Source organism: Mesoplodon mirus, assembly GCF_964341445.2.
Source record: "Mesoplodon mirus genome assembly, chromosome: 14".
In the NCBI taxonomy this organism is placed as follows: Eukaryota; Metazoa; Chordata; class Mammalia; order Artiodactyla; family Ziphiidae; genus Mesoplodon; species Mesoplodon mirus.
The window spans coordinates 25,683,902-25,708,620 of record NC_138990.1 but is presented as its reverse complement, the minus strand read 5'-3'; the positions used below and the strand labels follow the sequence as shown (position 1 = coordinate 25,708,620).

The following is a 24,719-nucleotide window of genomic DNA, read 5'->3' as shown; positions in this document are numbered from 1 at the left end:
TTCAGGGTATTGTTTTGATGTAAGGACAGCGTCAAACTCCTTCTGCCTCAAACTCCTATTTTTAAACCCTGATTCCACTTACACACATCGTCAATTTCTCAACCCCTTTTCCCTCAATGCCTTTTTTATTCTCCCACAGCACAGTCTATAAACTTTAACCCTTCATAGGCTATGCCAAGTATCAACTCTATACCTGAGATCTGTAATCATGTTCCTTTTCTCAGGACTAAATGAAAATTGGCAGTTTCTAAATACCAACAACTGATTGCACATCTAACTGTCAAACTGTGACACTCACACCCTTGAACTCAGCCCAGCTGCATGAATGCCCAGCATACTCCCTGACACTCTCACTGATTTTGAGAAAGTCTGTCTGTAAGCAAGTAATCTGCTGGCCTTAACCCAACATCCAATATCCAGGGTGGCTTTCTGAGTGGAAAGCAAATTGAACTATCTTAGAAGCATTCACATTTATTAACCATTTTTAATTTGTGATTTTTGTCCTTGCCAGGAATTCAGATGCTCATTGAGTGGGGTGGGGAGGAGCACAGGGCATGATCTGAGTGTTACTGCTGGGTGGTAATATTGTCACTAAATCATCTCATCCTTGTTTATTGAGAGTTAAAATTTAGTGAAAAGAAAAATTTTTTTTCTTAATTTTTGTCCTTAATTCTTACATTCCTGGTGGGTGCAAATGCAGCTGATGTAGGTTGAAGTGAAAGTGTCTTTGAAGGACGGCTTATTCCTGAGATGGCGTATTTAAGAAGTTCCACGGAGGGCAATGATCATAAAACTCTTTTTAAGAACATCTGCTCCCATTAGCACAGTGGCAATGTGGTAGTTAAGAGGCTGCACGGAGTTTCCTGGAAAGGTTTAAACACAGGCAGCGTAGGTGCCCAAACTAATCTCAGCGGGTCAGCTGACTTGGCTTGTTGACTGAGAGAGATCTGTGCCCTACTCCCTACTCAAGTCAGTTAAAAGTAACAAGGATTTTAAGGTAAATCAAAGCTACCTGCGTGCCCGATGATGGTCTGAAAGACAGCTAGTCTAATTCCCAGGGCTGGCACAGGGGGCTGCCCGCATCGGCCTCCGGGGCCAACCAGGAGCAGGGCTGGGAGGGGTCACTGTGATGGGCCTGTTGCAACGCTGCTGTTTTGAGTTTAGACGGGGACCAGCCTCGGGCCACCGTGTGTGCCTTTTCATGAACAGTCTTGCATTGTGTTTGGATGGTGGGGAGGCCCTGCGGTGACTGGTTCCACTGAACTTAAAGTAATAACGGAAGGGGTGGGAACGTGGGGTGAACACCTGGGGACCAAGGTGCTGCATGGCTGTGGAGGAGGGGCAGCTGCCCCGAGATCACTGGTCCCTGGACGGCACCGCTATGCGCGGAGGGGAGAAGGGGTCCGAGCCGCACCTGGTGGTGGACGAGGATGGGGACGCCCCACGAGCCCGGTGGGGACCCTCCAGCTCCATCTCACCTCCTCACCCAGGGAGGCTCAGCATTAAAGAGACTTTTGAACTGTATAAATAAGAAAGTGACTTGTTCAGGGGCTTGATGCCTTTCAATGTGCCTTTGTAATTGCAGGTGCCCCACTCCTGGCTGCGATGGCTCCGGGCACATCACCGGCAACTACGCTTCCCATCGGAGGTATGCACGGCTCGCTCCCGCAAACACCCCCTCCATGCTCGGGACTCCTAACGGGGGCTCGGGTTGCCTCCACTGGTGAATTAAGGGTCTAGAGACCCTCGCCCACAAAACGGGGCTGTCCCCAGGGGCCTCACTTAGAACACCACCTCTCGGGACCACGGCCCCCCTCTGACGTCCCCCTCATGGTGCCACCAGCTCCATCTGCAAGAAACGTCTCTCAAGTCACCCAGGAGCACGTCTTTCTAGATTGAAAAGGGACTAGAAAAAGAGCTAGGATGTTATAAGATGCCAGAGAACAGCCATTGAGAGAAAGCATGCTAATCCCACTGAGAGTGGATCCCTTAAGTATTGAGATTTGAGCCCCAAAGCCGTTCGGTTATTATAAGCATGGATCAGCAGAGCTGAACACACAGAAATGCTTGACCTTACAAATCCCAGGCCCCGCCGGTCCCAAAGAGCAGGGAGCTGCTAAGGACAGAGGGAAGAGTCAGTCGTACGAGACGGCAAGCGGCCCACGGTCGCTGAACAGCTTATAAACGTCTGTCTCACACCAGGCCCTATGTTAGAAGTGGATTGAAAGAGCCTTTTGTGCAACATCTGCACAAAGCTGGGTCTAGACCCCGCGGGCAGGAGCCAGAATTCCTTGTCGTGTTCAGTCAGGATCCACAAGCCAAGGTCAGGACAAGAGCCTTTCTGAACGGAGACCCCCGTAACTCGAGGTCTCCAGTGCGGGAAGGGGCGCTGCGTCTAACGAACAAACAAGCCCCGTTACAGCACAGCTGTCGCCTCGCCAGCCTCTCAAATCAGACTATAAAGTGGGCAGTCGGAATGTGGGTGAGCCCTTCAGCTTTAAATGCTTCCCCCACACAAACAGCAACAAAAATGAAGAGAAGAGAGAAAGGAGTTGGGAGGAGAGAGGGAGGGAGGGAGTCAGGACAGGTGGTGTGGGTCACCCCACAGCCCGTGCACCGTCCACAAGCAGAGCGGATTGTGTGGGTCACGGGGCGTCCACACCGTGTGGCCGCCCGAGTGACCAGATCCCGGCGTTCAGAGCAGGGGGTGCCCCCGGGCTGCCTGGCTCAGCGTGGCTTAGAGACGGAGCTGGCAGGGTGGCTGTTTCCTCCTTAAGGCCACAGGCTTCTGTGTTCACTTTCCAACCATGTGGGAGCATCATTTCTGTGGCTTAGGTCTGGGGAAAGTAGGGATTATGATGACCAACAAGGAGAACTGAATTATTCGATTTATGGGTGGATTCTTCACCCTGACTTGATGAAAACACCGCATTCTCTAAACCAGGGCTGTCCACCTGGGCAATGTGGGCACTCGGGGTGAGATCGTTATTTGCTCTGGGGGCCGTCCCATGTGTTGGAGGATGGTGGGGAGCATCCTTGGCTCCACCCACTAGATGCCGGTGGCACCTCCATCCCCATTCGTGACAACTAGGTGTCTGCAGACATGTCCGAATGTTCCCAGGGCCACTGCCATGCACCACAGGGTCTAGAGGAGCCTTGCCAGGTTGTCTTGCTGGTTTTACTGGGCGGCCCAGAGCCAGCTGCTGTATTGTGAATATAGAACCAGGGTGAATACATTCCAAAAGGGATCCCCAGAGTAGGATCACTGGTTTAGAGAAAATGAAATAAAATAAAATAAAGCTCTAGTTAAGTATCTAAGTCAAGCACATTCTATGCTACTCTTCATTTTAATTTATCTTAGAATTTCCAGCACTGAATAATGCCTGCAAACTAAAAGTGAACATTTACTGGTCATTTCATATCCAAATGTCTATTTTACTACTTTTTTTTTTGGTTTGACATCATGTAAATTTATTCATAATTTAAACATGTGCATGCACTTAACATACATCTTAGAATGGTGGGTATATTCGTATAGCGTAAACTTGTGAATGAAACGTAGTTTAAGCTTGGATTTAAGCTATACTCTGTGCCTGGACTAAATAGCACCAGGATTGCTCTGTATATGTGGAAAGTAAATTTGATTTGGCTTTCAGCACATTTCAGTGCTACATACAGCCCTACAGGGGGTGGCATATTAAAAGTAGAGCACATTTCGCAGTATCATTTATCCGAGAATACCTTCCACGCATAGAAGTTAGAGTGGTCCTGAGCTCTTGGCTGAGCAGAAGTGGAGCTAGGGTAACAGTCCTCTGCACACTGGACGCTGCGGAAAGACAGAAGCAGCCCCCCAGGCCTGACGACCCTTGAAGGTCGTAAGTACACATAGAAACACGCCTTTCAGGGTTACTCTTACTTGATCCATTCCCAGGAACATGAGGCGATGTTACCTACATGCAAACCACAGGGAAATTCCTCTCAGGGACCGATTCCTCAGCCTTCTGCTAAATTGTGCCAGGATACCTGGCAGCCACAGGCACCTCAGAGATACCACAGGTTCAGTTCCAGACCACTCGCTGCAATACAGCGAAGACCACGATAAAGCGGGTCACACACGTTTTTGGTTTCCCAGTACATATAAAAGTTATGTTTACACTATACTGTAGTCTATTAAGTGTGCAATAGCATTATGTCTAAAATGACGTAATTACCTTAGTTTTTAAAATGCTGTATTGCTAAAAAATGCTAGCTATCATCTGAGCCTTCAGCAAGCTGTAATCTTTTTGTAATAGTAACGTCAAAGATCATTGATCACAGCTCACCATAACAGATATAACAATAATAGAAAAGCTTGAAAAGTGCGAGAACTATTGAAATGTGACACAGAGACACAAAGTGAGCAAGTGCTGTTGGAAAAATGGAGCCAAAAGAACCTGCTTGACTCGGAGTGGCCACAACCCTCAGCTGGTGAGAAAGGCAAGGTCTGCGAAGCGCAAAAGAAAGAGGTCTGCACGCCCATCCTCAGGCTCCAGGGGGAAGAGCAGTCACAGCACGAGGACCCTTGGGTCCCCCTGAGCAACTGTGGCTGGGACTCCCCCATCCCCGGCCCCCAGGCCGAATGCACACGTGCAGATGCTGTCTACATTACAGGAGGTCCCTTCTCCCTGCTGTAGCTGCCACCAAGGACTGTGTGTCCCAGGCACTGTCCCGGGAGCTAGGAAAGTCTACTTGGCCCTGACAGCCTCAGAGCCACCCTGAGCAGCAGGTAATTTCATTTCTCTCTGCACTGGAGGAAACAGGCTCTGAGCGATTACGTGTCGGAGAGAGAACTCAGCCGAGTGGCCACCGCCAGTGTCACACGTCTGGTCGTGGACGGACCTCTGCACCTGGGACGGCCTGCGAAGTTCACACAGGGAAAGGAGGGCCACCCCACCGCCCCCAGGGGGGGTCTGGTCTGCCTTGCTCTTGTTTGGGCTGTAATGGTGATGTGGTTTTCTGTCTCAACATCACCTCTGAAGCTTTTTTAAGTCCATTTTAATCAATATTTTTGACCATCTCTGATGTTCTATCAAAAAATCCCCATCCTCAGAAGCTTTGTCTCCCCTCTGTCCTCAGCAAAGAAACCTCATTCAGCATCACACACAGAGAAGTTCAGGCTGTGTCTTGGTCTTCGTGTCTTCAGACCACGATAGAAAAACCCATTGCTTCAGCTCTCTCCCTCAAGGATCCTATTTCCAGGCCTCTTTTCTCTTCTCCTGACCCTTCTCCAGGCTGGCTTGTTTCTGCAGTTTCCAGACAGGCTGGCACAGCAACCTCTTGGCCAGGTCCTCCCTGTGGCCTCCCCAGGCCTCCTCCGATGCCATCCTCCCACCTGCAAATAACAGCAGACCCCACGGCCTGGAGCGGGTGCTCCGAGGCAGAGGTGGCACCCAGGTTTTTCACAAATGGTGATGCTGCACGAATCTGACTCCCTCGGGACCCCTCCTCATCTCGTAGAGCAGTGGCACCCCTCGGGCTCCAGAATGTTCTCTGACAACAAAAGGCAAGCTGTACTGAGCACTCACTATGTACCAAGAGCATTTGCATGTATAATCTCACTCTCCGAGTATTGCTTTTCTCCTAAGGGCATGTGAGGGGCCAGCGCACGGGACCCACGCTCAGAGGTGACGGTGACCCCAGACTGGCCTGCGAGAGCTGGCTGTGGACTTCCTCACCTAGACAAGGATGCCGGGATTCCAGGCCAGCCCGTGTCAGAGCCAAGGTTTCCTCAGAGTCAGAGTCGGGTCCACACTAAGTTCCCTGCTGTGCTATTTGTTTGGTTTTGGTTCTGTTCCAGTTTATTTTCACTCCCAGCCCCGTGTCGGTGAGGACGCAGATCCTCACCTCTCTCCCAAGTTCAGGGTGAAGGAGGCGGGGGCAGGACAGGGCCAGGCTCCCTGGCCAGCGTCCCGGCCTGTGGCTTCCCTTCACCACTAAGGTCCCCGTCTGGGGACAGGCAGGAAAGACGGGCTCCCGGGAGGGATCCGCGAGTCCCACCCACCCCTTCTTGTCATTCACTGATTAACTCACGACAAACATCTAACTATGACCTGCTCTGCGCAAGGCGCTGGCCTGGGAATCAGAGGAAGAAGGGAGAATAAACACACAGGGAACTGACACTCGTGTGGACGAGCGAATGGACAGTCACCAGGATGGAGTGAGAGACGCCACGGGGTCCGGGGGCCCTGAGAGCCCCAGGGCTGCTGTCAGGATGGCAGGTGAGCAGAGAAGACTTCCTGGAGGAAGACCGTCCAGGCTGAGGCCAAGCAGACGGGGAGGGATGTGAGGCCCGAGGATGGCTTGGCCGAGACCGGGACGTGCCGGAAGCCTCCATGAGGCCCGCGTGGGGCAGGGACAGCAGGGCTGGCGGCGCCCGAACCAGGAGCCTTGGGTGCTGCGTGCAGGGGTGTGGGCCCATCCTGAAGTGAGTCGGAAGCGGGCGGAGACTGAGCAGACCGCACGTGCGTGCAGCTGAGCCCTGCTGCTCTGACACCTCATCCTACCAGCAGGAGTGACATCGACTCAGAAGGCACTCAGGACGGAAGAGCCACAGGACTCGTGGGAGAGAAAACCCGGGAACGGCCATAGGAGCACGGTTTGCAGAGGGGCAGCTGGGAGTCATCGCCGCCTGGCACCTGGAGCCCAAGGAGCCGTGGCAGCATGAGGACAGAGGAGGGCCTGGCGGGGGGACCGGCTCGGCACGAGCAGAGCAAGCCAAGCGGACCAGGGAGTTTCCAGCTCGCGGAGCCGCCGAGCCGAGGCCGGACGCGGGCCCCAGCAGGGCGGCAGGAGCTGCAGCCGGTCGTGCAGTGTGAAGGCGGCGTCCCGGCTCCCGCGGGTCCCCGTGACCCGCCCGGATAAGAGCAGTTCTCACAGAAGACCCCGGAGAGGCCAGAGGCGTGAAAACACAGCCCTCACTTTCTAAATTTTTATCCAAAAAAGGAGGAGAGAGATGGAGGGAGCGGGAGAGAGTGAATCAAGGCGCACGCACCCTGTCTCTTTTGCTGTCCTGTAGAGGGTGACAGGTGAAGCGGCGGAGGAGGGAGGCCGCATGCCAGGGGAGATGGAGCGCTTGAAAACGGGGATGCGAGGGGCGGGGGGCTCCGGACCCTGCCCCGCCCCTGCCGGGAGCTGCAACTTTACAGAGAGGAGCCAGGCGCCTGCACAAACGTGGAACAGCACCAAGGAGATGGCTGTGATGGGGTGACGGGGTGATGGGGGTGCCCCCCAAGACAGCCAGGCCCTTGCCTGAGGCCAGCGTGCTCAGAGAGAAGCCAGACCCGGCGGGAAAGCACGTACTGAGGTCAGGACGGTCGAGCGGATGGCACATCCCACCCTGGCTCAGCCCTGGGGCCTCTGCCGCCACACTTCCCTGGGGGCTCCAGAAACGGTCCAGTGCCTGGTTCTCCAGTTCTCTGCAAAAATTCCCGCTTATTCTATATAATCTCACATCTAATAGCTTAATAGCCTACAGTTAGCTGTTGTTGAACATAAAAAAGCTCATATCTAGACATTCCAGCTGGCAGAGTTCCTTTAGACAACGTGAGCCGCTATTTCCAAAATTCCAAAATTAATTACAATAAGCTTGGTCAACTTGCACTGCATCTTCTGCAGATGCCACGGGAAGCCCTATTCAGGTAAATGGGGACGGATGCCCAAGACACGCCCCCTCCCAAGACGAAGGGCTCTGGAATCTGGCCACAGGAACGCCACCAAGAAGGAATGGGGAGGTGTGTGTTTCTTCCTCCTCGTGGCCCTTTCTGTGCAGAAAGCTCATCCTCCTCTGGCAAGTCAGCCCAGCTTCTCCTGGCGACTCCTGACACCAGTTTCTCCCACCCAGGCTCTGGGCGCCCTCGCGGGGGCCTGACAGTGTCTGAAGGCCTAGGGGGAGCACAGAGGAGCTGCCCCCAGGATATCGTTTTCATGCCAAGAAGCACCAACTGCTGGAGGAAACTGCGTCAAAGCCCCATCGACAGTGAAAGGGGCTTGCAGGGTGCACAGCGTGGGCGCTTCCTGAAATCACGCTTCTTCCTTAGCCTTTCAGGTTGCCCGAGAGCTAAGAAGAGCGGCATCAGGATAGCACAGAGCAAAGAGGACAAGGAAGACCAGGAGCCCATCAGGTGTGTGGGCCGGGGGACGGGGTCAGGGGAAGCCGGGGACTGGGGGGCGGGGTCAGGGGAAGCTGGGGGCCTGGGGGTGGGTCAGGAGAAGCTGGGGGCTGGCGGGGAGGTCAGGCTTGGAGAGGTCGGTCAAGCGTGAGGTCACAGCATTGAAACCAGACCATGCACACCTGCTAACTGACCAAAACCATCCTCTAAATGACAGGTAAGGTGATAACCAAATATCTATCCATCCGATGCTCTGAGTAACCTAAGTATAAGAAAGTTCCCTCTACCTTGGATGGGAAAAGCAGTGTAATTTACTGGGAAAGGCAGGTCCATAAGAGCATAGGAAGTTATTAACTACAACAGCTAAAGTGAACATTTGGCTGACTTCCAGCTTAGGAAGGTCGCTTAGCTGTCAATACTCTGCTTCTCGCTAAGGTGGGGTGGAGAGCACGGTGGGTAGAAGGCTAGCCCCCTCCCCCTCCCCACAGGCATTTGCCCCTAACCGCTGCCCGGTGAGCCTGGGTCTCAAAAGTCTGTGAGATAAACCTGTTGCCATCTTCCTGAAATTTTAATCTCATTCATTCAGTGTCTTTGAAGAAAAGTTTTGATTAAAATTAAAATGTGTTTGCGGTTTGGCTGTGAGTCCTCAGCCCTTTGCCATAACCTGCAATAGAGAAGTTTCAGAAGCACGATTTAATTACCCTGTTGTTGAACCTTAGCTCCAAGCAATGATTTTCCTATTTATTAAAAAAAAAAAAAAAAGGTGCTCCTGGGGTACCTCATGACAAAGCTATGCCAGGAAACCTAACTAAATACCACCTCTGCTGCTCAAAAACCTATCTAGCTGGAGGGGTATCCTGTGGTCTCAGAAAACATAGCCAAACAAACGAATATTCTCTAGCTCCTGAGAAGAACACAGGTTTATACGACAATCTTTTAAAAATAATCCTGCAGTTTCCCATTGACTTTGCACATCTCCACCATAAAAGCTGTGACTCGCCTCTCGAACAGATGCCCGCATCTCACTTGCTCCAACAAACTGGTTCTTCCTTTTCACGCACGGCATCTGCATCCCTCGCTAAGCCTGGACTTTCTGTTCCCGGAAACCTTCCCACCTGGCCTGGACCAGGGTTTCCAGGAGGGTGAACTACTGCACAGCTCCACTAGGTGGTGTCTTTTCGTGACTTTTCTTTTTCTTTCCTTCTGCTGCAGTAGAGGATGCTGGTTTGTCTCTCCTGTCAGGTTAACTTGACCTTGCTGGGGGGCCACCAGGCGTAGGGTGGCGAGACAGCCAAGCTTGCCCGTCTGTCCCCCAGGTGCCCCGTGCCCGGGTGCGATGGCCAGGGCCACATCACCGGGAAGTACGCCTCGCACCGAAGCGCGTCCGGCTGCCCCTTGGCGGCCAAAAGGCAGAAGGACGGGTACCTCAACGGCTCCCAGTTCTCCTGGAAGTCCGTCAAGACGGAGGGCATGTCCTGCCCCACGCCGGGCTGTGACGGCTCCGGGCACGTCAGTGGGAGCTTCCTCACGCACCGCAGGTGAGTGCGCCCGCCCAGGCTCTGTGCCGGGGGCGGCGTGGGGAGGCCGGGGGCGCCGCTTGGCCCGCGATGGTGCCACGCCCACCCCTCAGGTTGAGAGAGGAGACCCCGGAGACTATGATACCAACTCATGACATTCTGAGGCTCGGGAAAGGAAGAAACACACAAATTTGTTTTGAAAAGCACACACTGGTCCTACCACGTCTGTATGTACGTAGCGGTTTCCGAATGTCTTTGATCAGGATCCACAGAAATAGGCTGTCATTTTACACGTGCACGACACACACTCACAGGAGTACTTGTGGATTTAGTTATTCGTTTTGGCTGAATATTGCAGGCAGGTCCCACTCGAGGAAAGTGGGTGGCACTTGGTTACAGGGGCCTCATCAGATACATCAGAAAACCTACAGAAGGGCCAATCATCGCCATTGATTGTTATTTGCTTAATTGTAAAATATCTATATATGCGATTACGTTGCCTTAGAAGAAGAGGCTTGCTCTGTTGGAGCACGTGGCTCCCTGTAGAAGTCAGGATGAGTGACTAACGTGGACAAATCACAGGCGTGCCCCAGCTTCCCAGGATCCAGGTGGGGGGGACACAGCATCACACATGCAACGTAAACCCATGGGGCTCCCTCAGCCTCTCCGACCACAAACCCCGTGCGCCTTGCCTCCATCTGCAAAACTGCACGGAATACACAATAAGCTAAACGGAATGATGCATGACGATGCGCCTTAACATTTTTAGGAAGTGATTTTATTGTAAAAGAAATTCCTGCTCGGGTAGAGACTCAGACGGGACGAAGGGGCCTAAAGAGAGACGTGAGTGTCTTTCCCTGACTCTCCCCAAGGCGGGAAGTCCCCGCGTCCCCCCTTCAGAAAACGCCCTGAGCAAAGAGGCACACAGCCCGGCTTAACGTGCCCAGGGGCACAGAGACCCCTGACCCCCATGGCACACCGGTTTCTTCTTTCTGATAGAAATAGATCCCAGTATTTCCTAGGCGTCTGCATGGGACGAGGGCTGGCCCTTCGCCAGAACAGCCCTGGGCCCAGCTGGTAGCAGGCGTGTCCTTGGCCGGCAAACGTCTCACTCCTGCTCAGAGGGAGGGCTCGGCCTGCGGCCCCCAGTCTCCACTCTGGACGGGATGTTACCCGGCAGGGAACTCCCTTCTGCTGACCTCTGTACCAGAGTGTCCCTGTGCCAGAGTGTCTTCAGGGTACCGTCCTAGAAGCAAAAATGCTAGTTTTTACATGTTGATAGGAAGTGCCAAAATGTCCTCCAAAAACTGCCTACTTCCTTAAGTCTTGGGCAATCAATAAAATTTTTTAAAAATTTAAAACTCCTGCCCACATGACCTATGGATGAGGGTATACCTGGTTGGCTAATCTGACACAAATGAAGACAAGCTCCACTTCTCTGATTAAACGTAAGCACTCAGTTTCCAGAAACTACAGCAGAAGAGGGGGGCGTACGCGTAACTGCCACCTGTGTGGCGTTTGCTCGTTTCCAAGCCTTTGATTGGATTGTTGCCTTAGAGTCGGAAGAATAACCCTTTGTTCAGAGCCACCCAGCAGATCCTACTCGCCTTCGCAGGCTGGTTATTCAGCGCGTCCTCAGGGCTCGCAGGGAGGACAGTTCGAGGGCCCCAGACTCAAGTTGCTACCACCAGGCAGGACCCTCGGGGCTCACCCCTCCCCCCCATGCTGCTGGGCTCACCCCACACACCTGATCACCCTCCAGATTCACACCCAGGTGCCAGGACAGAGGTGATCTAGTAAAGACACCCAGGCTTTCCTTGTTCCTGGCCTTCTCTGTTTCCTTTCCCCCAAGGGACACATCTCCCCAGGGCCTCTGGTCAGGAGGTGGGTGTTGATTCAAAGGCGCCTTTGCCTTGAGCAGCTGGAGGGAATCTCTGGACAGGTCTAGTGAAGACAGGCACAGCCGGTGACTCCTGTGACTTGGGCAGAATCTCTCTCACCTAGAATTCCCCGTGACGCACCCTTGGGTCTGCAGACAGCTCACCCAGAGCCCCAAGGAGGGGCCTGGGAGGAGCTCCCCGAGTCCAGGGAACAACCAACCAGCCTGGTCTGCCCAGCCTGTTCTGGGAGGCGGGGCTCTGGTCCAGGGCACCACAGCTCCACCGTGAGATGGAGCTGGAGGGTGGACCTTCAGAGCATCTCAGAAACAGCTCCATGGGGGCCCTGCTTGTGGTGGGCAGAGCCGCGCAGAGACTTTGATACTTTATTTCACTGTGAAGCTTAATCAGAACAGTCTGACCTGCTACCTGTCACCTCTGAGGAGGAAGATTATGTAGATGCTGCGTGGAAATGGTTGGGAACCCAGGGGTGTCGGGTGACGGGCGGGTGCCCTCCCTCCGCGTGTGAATCTGTCTGGCAGGGCGCGGGCGTGGGGTGGAGTGGTTAGAGAGACCATCAGGACCCTGAGACAGCTGACCTGCATTTTTTTAGTTGTGCTAAAAAGCACATAACATAAACTTTACCGTCTTACCCATTTGTAAGTGTGAGTTCAGGGGCAGTAGGCACAGTCTCACTGCTGTGCAGCCACTGCTACTGTCGCCTCTGGGGCCCTTCACCTTCCCAGGAAAGCCCTGCCCCCACTAGACACGCACTCTCAGCTCCCGCCCCGGCCCCTGGCTCCCACTGTCCAGCGGATCTGACTCTGTGGTCCTCACCTAAGTGGAATCACATGGTGTCTGACCTGTGATCGCTTATCTCGCACAGCGTAGCGTCCTGGGGTCCCCCCACATTGTAGCCTGTGTCAGAATCGCCTGCCTTTTAAGGCTGAATCATGTCCTGTTGCACATCAGCCTGCAGTTTTCAACTGTTGAACAAGTTTTCATTTATTTTATTGTGTAGATGAAACTTTGTTCCCTGGAGGTGTAAGAACCGAAATCCTGGGCAGGAACGTGGCTTGGGCACGAACACGGGCTTGGCAGGGTTTCCGTACGCCTCTTCCCTCGGAGGCCCGGGGCCCGTCGGACGTCTGGTTCCCCAGACCTTTAAGGCCTCAGTGAGGAGGGGCCTCCCAGAAAGACATGGGTGGTACCCTGAGATGCAGGGCTCCTTGTACAACCCATGTGCCATGAAAGCAAAGCAGCTTTTAGAATCAGGAAAAGAGTAGAAGGAAACAGAAATTCCTGTTTTATTGCCTTTTTCCCTCCAAGTTGTGACCACCCAGCAAGATGATAAAGGATCACTTCCTAAGGTGCGTGGATGAAGGGGGAGCACCCACCCTGGCTTCCGGGTCCCGGGAAGCCCACTTGCCCCACTTTCCTCTTTGGGAGGTGACCACACGGATATTCTGGGAAAAGGACATTGAGAGGTGACAAGTGCCCTGAGCTCCCACAGTCCCTGTTGGCTGCAAAATCATTTCCACTCATTTCTTCCGTGTAAGGATGCGTGGGAGGACCTTCTCCCGGTCCCTGTTTCCCAGGCAGATCTGCTATAAAGGACTAGGGATTGGCTTACACTATGGTTAGGATTGGCTGTGTCAAAAACGGCGGTGGGGTGGGAGACAACACCTGGGAGTAGCTCGTAGGGGCTCGGGAGCAAGGGAGGGTTTTCTAGGAGGGGTGAATCTGGATACGAGATTTACCCGAAGGAATGAAACCAAGGGGTGAAAAGAATTAAAGGCACAGAGTGGTCACGGGGACTTGATGAGGCCAGATCTTGAGAGGCAGACCGAGGCACTGGGGTCTCCTCAGAGGCACGATGAGGTGCCCGAAAGGGTACAGGGACTCGGGATTCCAGGGTCAGGGTTAGAGCTGTCAGGAGCAAGGACAGGAGAGACGATGTTCTTCCAGGGTCTCAGCTGGCTCGGGGGGCAATGGCTCAGCTGGCCGGGAAGAGCCCCCAAGCCTGGGTGCAGGTGTCAGGACTGTGTGCACTATGGGGCCAGTGATGCAGGAGGGAGGCAGGCTGGAGAGAGGGGCTGGGCAGGAGGGAGGGGGTGGGGTGGAGGGAGGGCGTGGGCAGGGGGTCTTTACCTGTGGACCCGCTTCTCTGTGTGCGGGTGTGCTGATCATACTGTGCTATCACCCCAATCCTACCACTTTATGTAGATCAGGAAGATTCTCCCAAATTAAAGCCATGATTCTGACCCTAACAAATAAATAAATAATCTTAGAAGCAAGTCCTCTCTCACTGAGCTTGACCAAAATATTTTTTTTTTTTAAATTACCTCCCAGGGCCTCCCTGGTGGCGCAGTGGTTGAGAGTCCGCCTGCCGATGCAGGGGATGCGGGTTCGTGCCCCGGTCTGGGAGGATCCCATATGCCGCGGAGCGGCTGGGCCCGTGAGCCATGGCCGCTGAGCCTGCGCGTCCGGAGCCTGTGCTCCGCAACGGGAGAGGCCACAACAGTGAGAGGCCCGCATACCGCAAAAAGAAAAAAATAAAATAAAATAAAATAAAATAAAATAAAATTACCTCCCAGACCCCCTTAAACCTCTTCCACCTGAACCACATGACCTAGTTTATTTATTTTCAGTTCCTCTATAGTTCTTTATAAATGAGTAGATAGGCTTTTTTAGGATGTTTATTGTGCTTGATACGTTCCAAGAGAATTGTGGTAAAAATGAGTCACCATATTGAGTACTTACTATGAGGTATTTTTGCAATCAACCATCCTGTTTAATGTAAATATGAGCTGGATAGGCTACCTGCCTTAACAGATACACCCAAACTGGCTCCAAAGAGTGGAAGTTTACCTCTTGCTCACATGACAGAACTGGATGAGGCAACAGAAGAAAAGGGCTCGGCCACCTTCAGCACATTCTCCAAGGGTGGTCTTCATTCCACAGCCAGAGAGGGAAAGAACATGCAGGATCCACCCAGGAGATATGGGAGCACGGATCACTTCCTATACATCCGACAGGTGGAAGCAGGTTCATAGCATCACCTAGTACAAGGGATGCTGGGAAATGCAGTCTACCTGGGATGCTGGGAAATGTTGCTCATGTGGGATGCTGGGGAAGGTAGTCCTTGTGAGCCCAAGGAGAAGAGCGAGCCTTTAGGCACCTGCCTCTCTGTAATGTGGGGAAGCCATAGCTTTTACCAAAACCTACGTAAACAGGCAACCACAGCTCCCTGAGATCTGCATAGTTCCCATTTTAGACAGAACACTACTGCCAGTAAGGAGAAAGCTGGATTCAGCCAAGGACTGTCTGGGGGCTTCATCCGTGGACCATCTGTATCCCAGTCTGTCTGTCTGTCTGTCTGTGCATCTGCAAGACCAAACACAGGACTGCCGCAGGGCAGGTACTGAAGAAATCAGGTCTCATGGGCTGAAGCCCAGGGAGAGGGAGTGAAGAGGGCTGACCTCTTCGTCCCGCCCAGCCATCCCACCAGGAGGATTGCCCACTGCCCTTGGCCTCTGAGGACGGGTCCATGCCTGCGCAGGAGCATGGAGGTGGGCCTTGCGTTCCCTCTCAGTCTGAGACCAGGGCCATGCTCGTCCAAGCCACACGTGGGGATGGAGGACACTGAAACAGCCCCAGAGTTCCTTACTCAAGACCCGCTGATGGTAAATCCAGACTCGACAGTGTCGCAGCCCAGGAGCTGCGATCCGGCTGAAGACCAGCCCTGCCCCTGCTGCCTCCTGGGCTCTCGTCCAGCCCCCAGGGCTGTCATGCACCCCTTCGCGCCCTCTCTGAACCCCACCCTCCTGCTCCTGCTGCCTCCTGGCCAGAGGGGGGTGGACAGGAGGCATGGCCAGGGCCCCCCGGACCCGCGGGTGGTCTTCTGTTTGACAAGAGCGTATTGGAAACATCATACTTCACTCTGCGACGAGAGGAAACGTCTCCATTTTGGATTTCTCTGTGAGCTGCAGTAGGTGAGGAGGGTGGAGGGTCGAGGTGGCCCCTTCAGAGGAGTAGATGCTGTCGGGGGTGGAGAACGTTTGCATGCAGAGCAGACCTCGTGCTGCTCTGGTGCGTTTGCGGGACTCAGCCAGCTGGGCCCCCATTTCACTCCGCAAGCCCGAGTCGTCCGACCAGGCTGCCCGTCAGGAGGACAGAGGGACACTGAGCAGCCCTGTGCTCTGCTTTGGTTCGGATGCGGGAAGAGGCCGGGCACGCGGCACCCCCTGCCCCCCGCAGGGGGCTGCCCTCTGCTCTGCGCGGGGGTGGGGCCCCCAAGCGGAGGGGTGCAGTGAGGCCCCGTGGAGGGTCCAATCCTTTCCGTGGAGAGGCTCCCAGGGCTGCAGGCCTCCTGCCCCGACGGAGCCGGCGCCCCCAGAGGAGGGGCGCAGGGCTGAGCCGCCGGCACCAAGAAACCACGGTCACCACGGCCACGCGCCTCACTGCCCCCGTTTCACCCGCTTCCTTGGAGCTGCTCCTTGGACCACTGGCCTTACTGGTCCCACAACTGCATGGGAAAGCTTTCGGGGGATTTGAATCCACTGCCCTTAAAAGCCCAGCTTCCCGCCGGGTCCCTGGTCCAGTGCCCCCCTGGGAAAGGCCCCACATCAGACAGCTGGGCCCGTCCCCTGGGCACCACCCTGCACCGACCACTGTCCCCGAAAGCAGCTCAGGCGTCCCGACTGTTTAATCTCCGCATTCCAATATCTGACGAAAAGCACTAAGGAGGGGAAAGCTCAGATCCAACCTCTGTTCCAAACCGTGAATCCCAAAGGGCCCATGAAGGTTAGGAGCCGGGGTCACAGCTGCCAGCGTCCTGGGCCTGAGACCACAGGCGGCCCTGGAGCAGAGGTTTTGCTGGGGAAGCACCACCTCGTTCGATGTTCTCAGACCCCTCCTCCCGGAGCGCATCCACGTCCACCCGCCTGTCTCTCCCGGGCCTGGGACGCAGCCGACAGAGATTGGATGAACACACCTAAGCGTCCGCCTCACCTGGAGCTGGGCTCCCCGTGGCACACGTGCCCAGGCTGCTTCCCCCACAGGCTTCTGGACATTTTCTCACCAGTTCCCTAGAGAACCACAAATGCAGGGCCTCAAAGTCACACCATGCTGCTGCTCCATCAGACTCTGCAGGGTGGAGAATCGGGCCTCACCAGCTGGAACCAAAGTGTCTGCAGGTGCGTCCCCAGCCAGCGCACAGCCCAGGGCCCACCCCAAAACTCATCTGGGTCTTGGCAGAATTCAGCTCCTCGAGACTCCAGGACCGAGGCCCCATCTTCCTGCTGGCTCTTGACCAGGGTGGCTCTCAGTGCTGGAGGATCCCTCAGGTGCTGGCCACACGGCCCACAGTACGGCAGGGGGACAGGCCCCTCCAGCCGTCCAGGGCTGTTTATGCATCATCGCCAGGTCACAGGAGGGGCCGCCCCATCACCTGATCATAGGAGGGGCCACCCCATCGCCAGCACCTCTCTCTCCAAGATGGGGCTAACCTGGCCTGGGCACCTCGCAGGGACCCAAGGGCTGGTTTAAAACTCGGCCTCCCACAAGCTTGCTGCTTTGGCCACAGTGCAGGGGTCTGTGGAGAAATAAATCTCTTAATACAGTCCTGCCCCAAGAAGCTTGGCCTGTCACAGTCTTATGGGGAAAAGCAATGTACAAACAAAAAATTAACAATATGAACACACAAGGTCATTTTTCTCTCCAACAAACAGATGGAGAAACTGAAGTCTTCAAAGCTTTCATGTCCAGAGTGAGATTCAATCTCAGTTACACACAGACTCACGTGGAACTTTTGACTCTTCCGATCATTTCCGATCAGGACAACTTCGCCTTCAATTCTTAAGCGAACCTGAAGTAGGTTTTCAGGAACTCAGCAGTTTCTAAAATGTGACTGTGTTGTAAGAAATCCAAAGTCCACACGTCCGCCCATTTTCTGTGACCTTCTCCATCCTGTCCTCAGTGTGGGACGAGAGCCTAGCCTGGGACCTCCAGCACCTGTGGCCCCTGCATCCACCAAGGGTGTCCCTGCCGGCCAGCGGGCAGCCTGGGGCCTCCCGGGTCATCTCGTCTGGCCGTCAGCCCACGTGGCTGGCCCTCGGTATTCCTGGCACCGCCAGGCCTCTCCAGCCAGCTTCCCCCCAGCATCCGCCTCCCCAGGCCTCTGAAGGGCAGAGGTGGTGGGGCCTCTGGGGGCTTCTCCCAGCCAGGCTGCTCTCGGGGGAGGGGCCGGGGAGTCTGTCCCCGGCAGCCGGGTCTCTGCTGCAGCCCCGTCTCTTGCCGGGCGCGGGTCTCCTCTCCGGACCACCAGCATCTCAGCTCTCTTCGCTCCTCCATCTCTTCTCCTTCCCCTTCTCTAGGAATCTTTATCTCGCCAGGATGAATTCTTCCAGAACCACAGCCTGTGTGCTGACTTCTTTCCGACTCTGGGATCCGGCATCTCCAAAACACTGAGACTTTGGAACTCACAAGCCCTTTCTCTGCTTCCAGCTCTAAGGCAGCACATGCTTCTCCTTCTAGCAAAGCCGGTGGTGAAATAAAGAGGAAGAACGAAAAAACGCATCAACTAAGGAACACTGGTTCCCATGCACGGCTTCCCATAGTGATCCCAGCCCCCAGCTGGTGGGTGCCGTGCAGCCCCACCCGGTCAGCAGGGTAGCGTTCGGGGGCACCCCGACATGGCCAGGCCTCCCCGCACCCCTGAGGTCCAGACACTAGGGCCGCAGGGACATGAGGGCACAAAGATGAGGCTGGGATGAGTCACCAGGCCCACACCCTGCAGAGGGAGCATCCCCTCCACGTCCTGATAGCAGGAGGGCCAGGCAGCTGGGCCAGAACCCCCCTGAGCCCCCCACCTCCTTCCTGGCCTCGTTCCCCTGGACACAACTTGTGACCCCCGTGCTCTGGTCCTCACGACGGTTTGAGAAACGCTCACACTAAGACTGTCTTCGTTGGTGTGTTCCTGCCGAGGCCTGCTGGGAGGCAGCGCTGGCCCTGAGCCCATCATGTCTTCATCCCTCTAAAGGCAGCGTCCTCCCTGCAAGCTGCCCCGGCCCCCCGGGCGCCCCGTCCAGGCCTGCGTAGACCCGGCACGTCGTGTCCTCTGTTCATCCCCTGAACAGCGTGGAGTTGGAAGAAACGTCCTGGGAACCAAATAGCACAAGAGGCCAGAGCCCTGTGCACTGGCCCCGCGGGTGGCGTCACTGGCAGTTCAGGAGCCTCCGTGACTCTAGAGAAATGGGGAGAAAATGCCCCCGTGACCTCAGACCCCTGAGAGAGTCAGCGGGGCTGCTCCAGTCCTTGCTGCACGTGCTACAGAGTCTTAGACATAAGGTGAGTTTAACATGTCTGCCCACGGTCGCCCACTCCTTGAATTCCCTTTGCAAGAAGACTCTGTCTCCAAAAACCTGCCTGAGCCCCAGAGAAGGCTCGCTTCCTCTGAAGAACCGATGACGACACACTCCGGGGCTCTCCCGCCAGCCCCTCTGAAGGCCGATGCTGCCCCCCGGCACAGAATGCGTGACCGGCCGCCGTGTCCCTCTGGCTGCTCTGTCATCACCAGACGTGTGAGGCTGCCAGGCCCACGGCTGACGTTCAGTCCCCATGACACTTAACGTTGTTTGATTTCAGTTAATACAAGCTGAAATGTGACCCACGCGGGCTGGGGGCTCCCACCCTGGACGCCCTGCGGGCCCCGACCCACTGCGCCCGGTCCCCCTTCCAAAGCTCTGTGGCTCCGTGCCCTTGGGGTCCCCCTCTGCCGTCCTCATGCCGGGTCCTCCCTCCAGGAACGTACCCTGAACAGTCCCCCTGTGCAGCCAGGGGCCCAGCTGGGTGAGGACACACCTGGCCACACTTCTCACCACTGGCCAGGGGGCCGGGCCCCGGGACCCCTCTCCTGCGGCGCCTTTACCCTGAGCTCTTAGCGCCGGGGGGGTCTCCTCTGTTATCATCTGTCACCCCCCACAACGCGTCAGTGCCGCCTGAGCTCATGGCAAAAACTCATATATTTACAGAACAGTTATGTTCACATATCGAAAAACTGATAGAAATATCATAGGAGATGGGGAAACATCTGAATTAGGAGTCCAAAGTTAATTAACAAGTATGATGGGATCAGTTTCCTAGGCTGCCTGGCACACACCACAAACTGGTGGCTTAAAACAACAGAATTTATCCTCTTGGCGTCGGAAGACAGAGGTCACAACATGGGCAGGGGGGTGAGGGGACAGCAATCCTGGGTGTCACCCAAAGTCTCTGCCCCGTCGTCACCGGCCTCCTCTGTGTCTCTCTCGTAAGGACCCAGTCACGGGACGAGGCCCTCCACCCCAGCACGACTCCATCTTGACTCAACTGCATCTGCAAAGGCCCCATTTCCCATAAGGTCCTGTCACAGGTTCTGGATGTTAAGGTGTCAGCATTTCTCTGGGGACACAATCAGCCCCCAGCAATGATTTACAGGAATGTGAGCCCCGGGCTTCCTAGAGACAAGCAAAAGGAGAAACACAGAGAGAAGCAGGGTCCCCGCCGTCCGCGAGGATGCGGCAGGAGAACGAGTGGGGCTCAGGGCGGTGGGGACACTAGGTCACTAGGTGTGATCCCGCGTCACTAGGCCCAGGCCGGCAGGGCTGATCCGGCTCCCGGCTCCATCCCCCGTGGTTCTGCCCTCTGACCCCCCACCCCCACCCCGCTCACCCTGGGAGCATCGGCTGCTTCTGTCGCTGGATGGAGAACAGGTCTGTCTTTGAGGATGCTCCCCTGGGTGTCATGGCAACACTCAAGCTTCCGCCCCCTGGACCAGGTGTGCCTAGGATCTGGCCACCAGGGCCACCGTCACTCCAGGAGAGAGAGACCGCCACACTGGCCCCCAGGAAAGGGGCGGCAAGAGCACGCACGTCACAGCAAAGCGCCCATGGACCCCGGACCGCAGTGGGCATCTCTACGGAAAGTCCTGGTCAGACGCCACAGGCTGAGAACACAGTCATCTCCGCCAATCTCAAAGCTCCACGGAAGTGACCTACTCTCAGTTTATAAACCCAGAAAGTTTTTTTTAAACGGTAAAAAATTTTTAAAAGAGAAGTGAATTCCATCTCATCCACCAAGTCCTGGGAGCTCCAAAGCTGATGGACAAATGACTCAGACCTGCATCTCCGGGAGAGGAAGGGGTGGCGGGGGACATGGGTGAAGGGGGAGCTCGGGGGGCTGCGGATCCCACGGAACACACAGACCAGTGGGCCCTCTGTGGGGGGGGGTTCAGAGAAGGCTTGAAAACAGAGGACTAGTTCAAAGTCTCCATAAGAAGCAGCCTGACCCCTAGATGTCCAGCCCATGCCCCCGTCATCCCAGTGGAGTGGGAAGCTCTGGCCTGGGACCCCAGGAGCATCTGGACACAGGGGTGTCCATTGTGCTGGACTCAGGAGCATTAAGTGAAATGTGGAGGCCCCGCCACCCCCCAGCTTGTCTCAGAGCCGCTGTGGCCACTCGAGCCCATTCAGACAAGGGGGTGCTCCACCCCTGAAACCAGTGGGTCCCAGAGAAAGGTGTGATGTCTGGAGAATGGGAATGAACAACCTAGGATTTCCAGCTATTTAAGGGATGTGCCAGGTAACAGGACAGAAAGCAAAATAAAGAACACTTAGAAGAAGACAGAAAAGGAAAAAAAGCTCAGAGAAAACAGACATTTCTGGAAGGAGAAGACTTTAAAAAAAAACTGTGATTTGTCATCAGACAGAAAAGGATAGAAAGAATATTATAAGTTATGACATTCATAATTCAAAAAACATTCAGAGAACAAGAAAGATCTCTTAAAAAAAAAAGGTAAGTAAGACTTAAAAATCCACATAGAAATTAGAATACAAAGCTGAGGAACTCTCCCTTAAATTATAAAGAGGTGAGAAAAGAAGATAATACTTTAAAAATAGAGAAACAATTCATGTGATTTAATAACCGACAACTAGGAGTTTCTGAAAAAGTAGAGAGACGAGAAAAAAATGGAAGAAGGAAACCAGAAAAACCTCCAGGACCAAAAGTCTTGAGTTTTTGAGAGCTTGAGAGTTTTGAGTTTTGAGAAGATCTTGGGTTTTTGAGTTTTGAGAAAGACCTCGTGAGTAACCAGTGCAGTGAAGGGAAGGTACCCCATCGGCCAAGCTGCCCCCAGAGGAACGGCCACAGAAGAAGCCTGGGGGCTTCCTGGGCACTGCAGGACCAGCCCTCCCCAGCACCCAGGCCTCCCTGCCGGAAGTACCAGCCTCGCTGTCATGAACAAACGTCATTCTCAGCCACACCAGAGGGACACTCGCCCAAGAGATGAACTTTGGAGCCCCCTCGATTCAGCAGTGTCGGTCAAAACGCTGTCAGGAAAAGAACACCTGAGGAAAGACCCTCCTAAGGGCCATCCCTGTAGGTTGTCTGGCTCCATACCTGCTTTCACCTGCCCAGCAGTGGTACTGAGCGCCCTCAGGCTCAGCAGTAATTCCAAGCAAGAAAGGGGGTCAGAAGAGTATGAGCAACAGCGGCCCCTGCCAGGAGCGCGTGAGCCACTCAGTCCCGCATCCTCGGCGGGGAGAGACCCCAGCAATCCTGTGATACCCACCAGCTGGGACCCAGATGCCCGCTAAAGCCTAATTCCTCCATAATGCTATCAAAATGCATGGATGGAGGGGAATCAAGCAGGAGAAATAAAGCGATTGCAAAGCCTGCTACTCTCCTGTCTGACCCACAGCCCCTGCAAATGAACACCTGCGACTTGGAGACCCCCGTCTGTCCTGAGGTCCAGGTGGGCACAGAGGCTCCTGCCCTAACGATTCCCTCCCTCCATGGCTCAGGGCATGCTTTCGACACCAAATATGTTTTTGGAGAAACTCAGAACGTTACGGGGGGATAAACTCCAAATCCACATCTTGGGCTGAGAAGGAACCACAAGGACACCCTTTCGCACTCAGATGGGAGCAGTTCAGACAAATAATCTGGGGGCAGAAATTCCATGGGTGTCAGAGGACACCCTGTGCGCCCAACACATCCTCCTGTGGTCTCAGGAAGCAAATTCAAAATTGGCTGCTCCGGTGAGCGTGACGTGTGCCCTCGGTGTTAACGCCGGTTCCCTCGCTCAGCGTCTGCCTGCAGCGCCCGCCCCCGAGAGTCCCCAGTGTTATGACGCATAGGGGAACAGTAGTGCAGTGCCCGTCACCAGGAATCAGCTGGTGATATGTCCACAGTGCTACGATACAGAGGGTGGCATTAGCATAGGAATTTATGCTGTACAGGGAGGTATCACGTCCTTACTAGAGGATTTTAACATCAATGGTGAAATCGTAAATAGTGAAAAAAACAAGGTACATAACGGCCCACCCACACTTCCCGGGAGAGAGACTGAGTCACAGGGGCCTTTCACATCGGGGTCCTGTATTCTCGATTCCCGAGCCACTCTGGGCCGTGAACAAACACCAGAGCAAGACACCCCACGCGCTCTCGACTTACTTTCCTCCCAGTGGACTCCAGAGTCTTTCTAACCACCCCCGTCCCAGAAATTTTTGCTTATTGAGCTATTTTCAGGGGTGATGTTCTCCTGACGGAAGCTCCCCTCGGGGGGATGTCCTCATAAAATGCTGGGCCTGCGTCTCCTCTGTCCCTTTCTGAAGCCCTGGGCAGTGTCTGCCCGGGGCCTCCCAGGAATTCCTGGTGGAGCCTGGGCCAGACGTCTGGGGCCCCAGAGGTGGGTGCTGGTGCAGACACAGGTTAACTCTTTGCTGCCTGGAGCCTGAAGTCTGGTTTTAATTAGAAGCATCTCCATAAGGGCCGCTGGGTCTCCGCTTCAGGACTCTCCTCTCACCACACCGAGATCTCCCCGGGGTCGCTCCCTGGCAGGACTCGGGCAGGGGACTTTGGCCTGAGATCCTGGACCAGCGCAGACCCAGGGCACCCGGTGCGGTTGGCTGGGGCCGCCACTAGATGGCACTGTGCCCTCGTCGGGCACCCGCCATCCGGCACCGGCGCCTGGCCTGCTCCGGACACTTCCAAATTTGACCCAGGCTGGGATGCAGTCACTGGATCGGAATGGGAGGAACACGGTGCAGCCGTGTTTGCACAGAACACATCCTTCTGCGGGCCTGTCTGTGTCTCCTAATTTAGTTCCCAGCTCTGGCTGAAGGACACCGTTATTTGTCATTCTCGGCTGGCAGTTCAGTTAACTGGAATCAAGGAGAAGCAACTGGAGACTGAAATCCGGTTCTGACCCTCAACGTGGGTCCAGGAGTCTGTGTTTGAAACTGCTTCCAGGCCATCCTGCTGCTGCACATCCGGGTTTGGGCCCCGCCAGCCTGGTGATGGATGCGTGGAGCCAGCCGAGTCCCTCACGCGCTGGCTCCCGCGCGACTGGGCTTCCTTCTCGTTACTTTCCACCCTCACTGTGTCCTGTAGCCCCCCTCCCACTTCTGTTCAGGTAGGAGCATCGGGGTGCGCAGTCCCCCGCTGTGCACAGCTTCCAATCCACAAGCATCCGGGAGCCCCCGGGCACGCCTGGCGACGTGCTGGCCTCCGAGCAACAGGCCTCAGGGATGCTGGCCCCAGTGAGCACTAACAGGATGCTATGTCACCCTCTGTGGTGACGTCCCACTGCCCCGTCCCCTGTAAATCTAGAAGCTCCGTGAGCGAGCGCAGGGCCCGGGGAGGTTCTGGGAAGAGCAGTGGGCACGGCGGTCACTCGGCCTCTCGGGAGAGTCCTGCACAGTTGCCAGATGCAAACGTCTCCTCGAACCAGCACCTCAGAACTTCCTCATGAAAACATTTGTTGTACGAAGGTGTCCTCCCCCAAAACACCTGCTAAAATCCCCATCAGAAAAAGTATTAGAAAATGTATCTGAAGAGACGTTCAGAGCCCTCCCTGTGTAAACACAGATGTCCCACGGATGTTGCCTAGTGACCGTGTAAGTGTCACTCTCTGAGGACAGGGTCCATCTAGCCCTGAAAATGCAGACGAAATACAAAATGATACACGTGGTATGAATACACGTAAAATACTGTACATATACACTGGTTTACATTTCACCTGCATATGAAGCACCAGAGGGACCCTGACAACGGTGGAGTGGGGTCCTCCTGTGTGGCCACTTGAGGTCGTAGCCAGGTGAGGGGCGAGGGGTGCGGAGGCCCAGGCTTGGCCCCCG

General features: G+C 55.0%; 1 protein-coding gene across 7 annotated transcripts in view; it reads left to right on the top strand.

The window, feature by feature from the left end:
• Window positions 1–24,719, top strand: part of MYT1L (myelin transcription factor 1 like) — a gene marked incomplete at both ends in the record, with an annotated part of 138,470 nt that overhangs the window by 101,338 nt on the left and 12,413 nt on the right. For all 7 annotated transcript variants that reach the window (XM_082642425.1, XM_082642422.1, XM_082642424.1 and 4 more), the window contains 3 exons: window positions 1,586–1,648; window positions 8,076–8,159; window positions 9,464–9,685. In XM_082642425.1, the coding sequence (XP_082498551.1) occupies window positions 1,586–1,648; window positions 8,076–8,159; window positions 9,464–9,685 (369 nt within the window). The remainder of the gene's footprint in view (window positions 1–1,585; window positions 1,649–8,075; window positions 8,160–9,463; window positions 9,686–24,719) is intronic.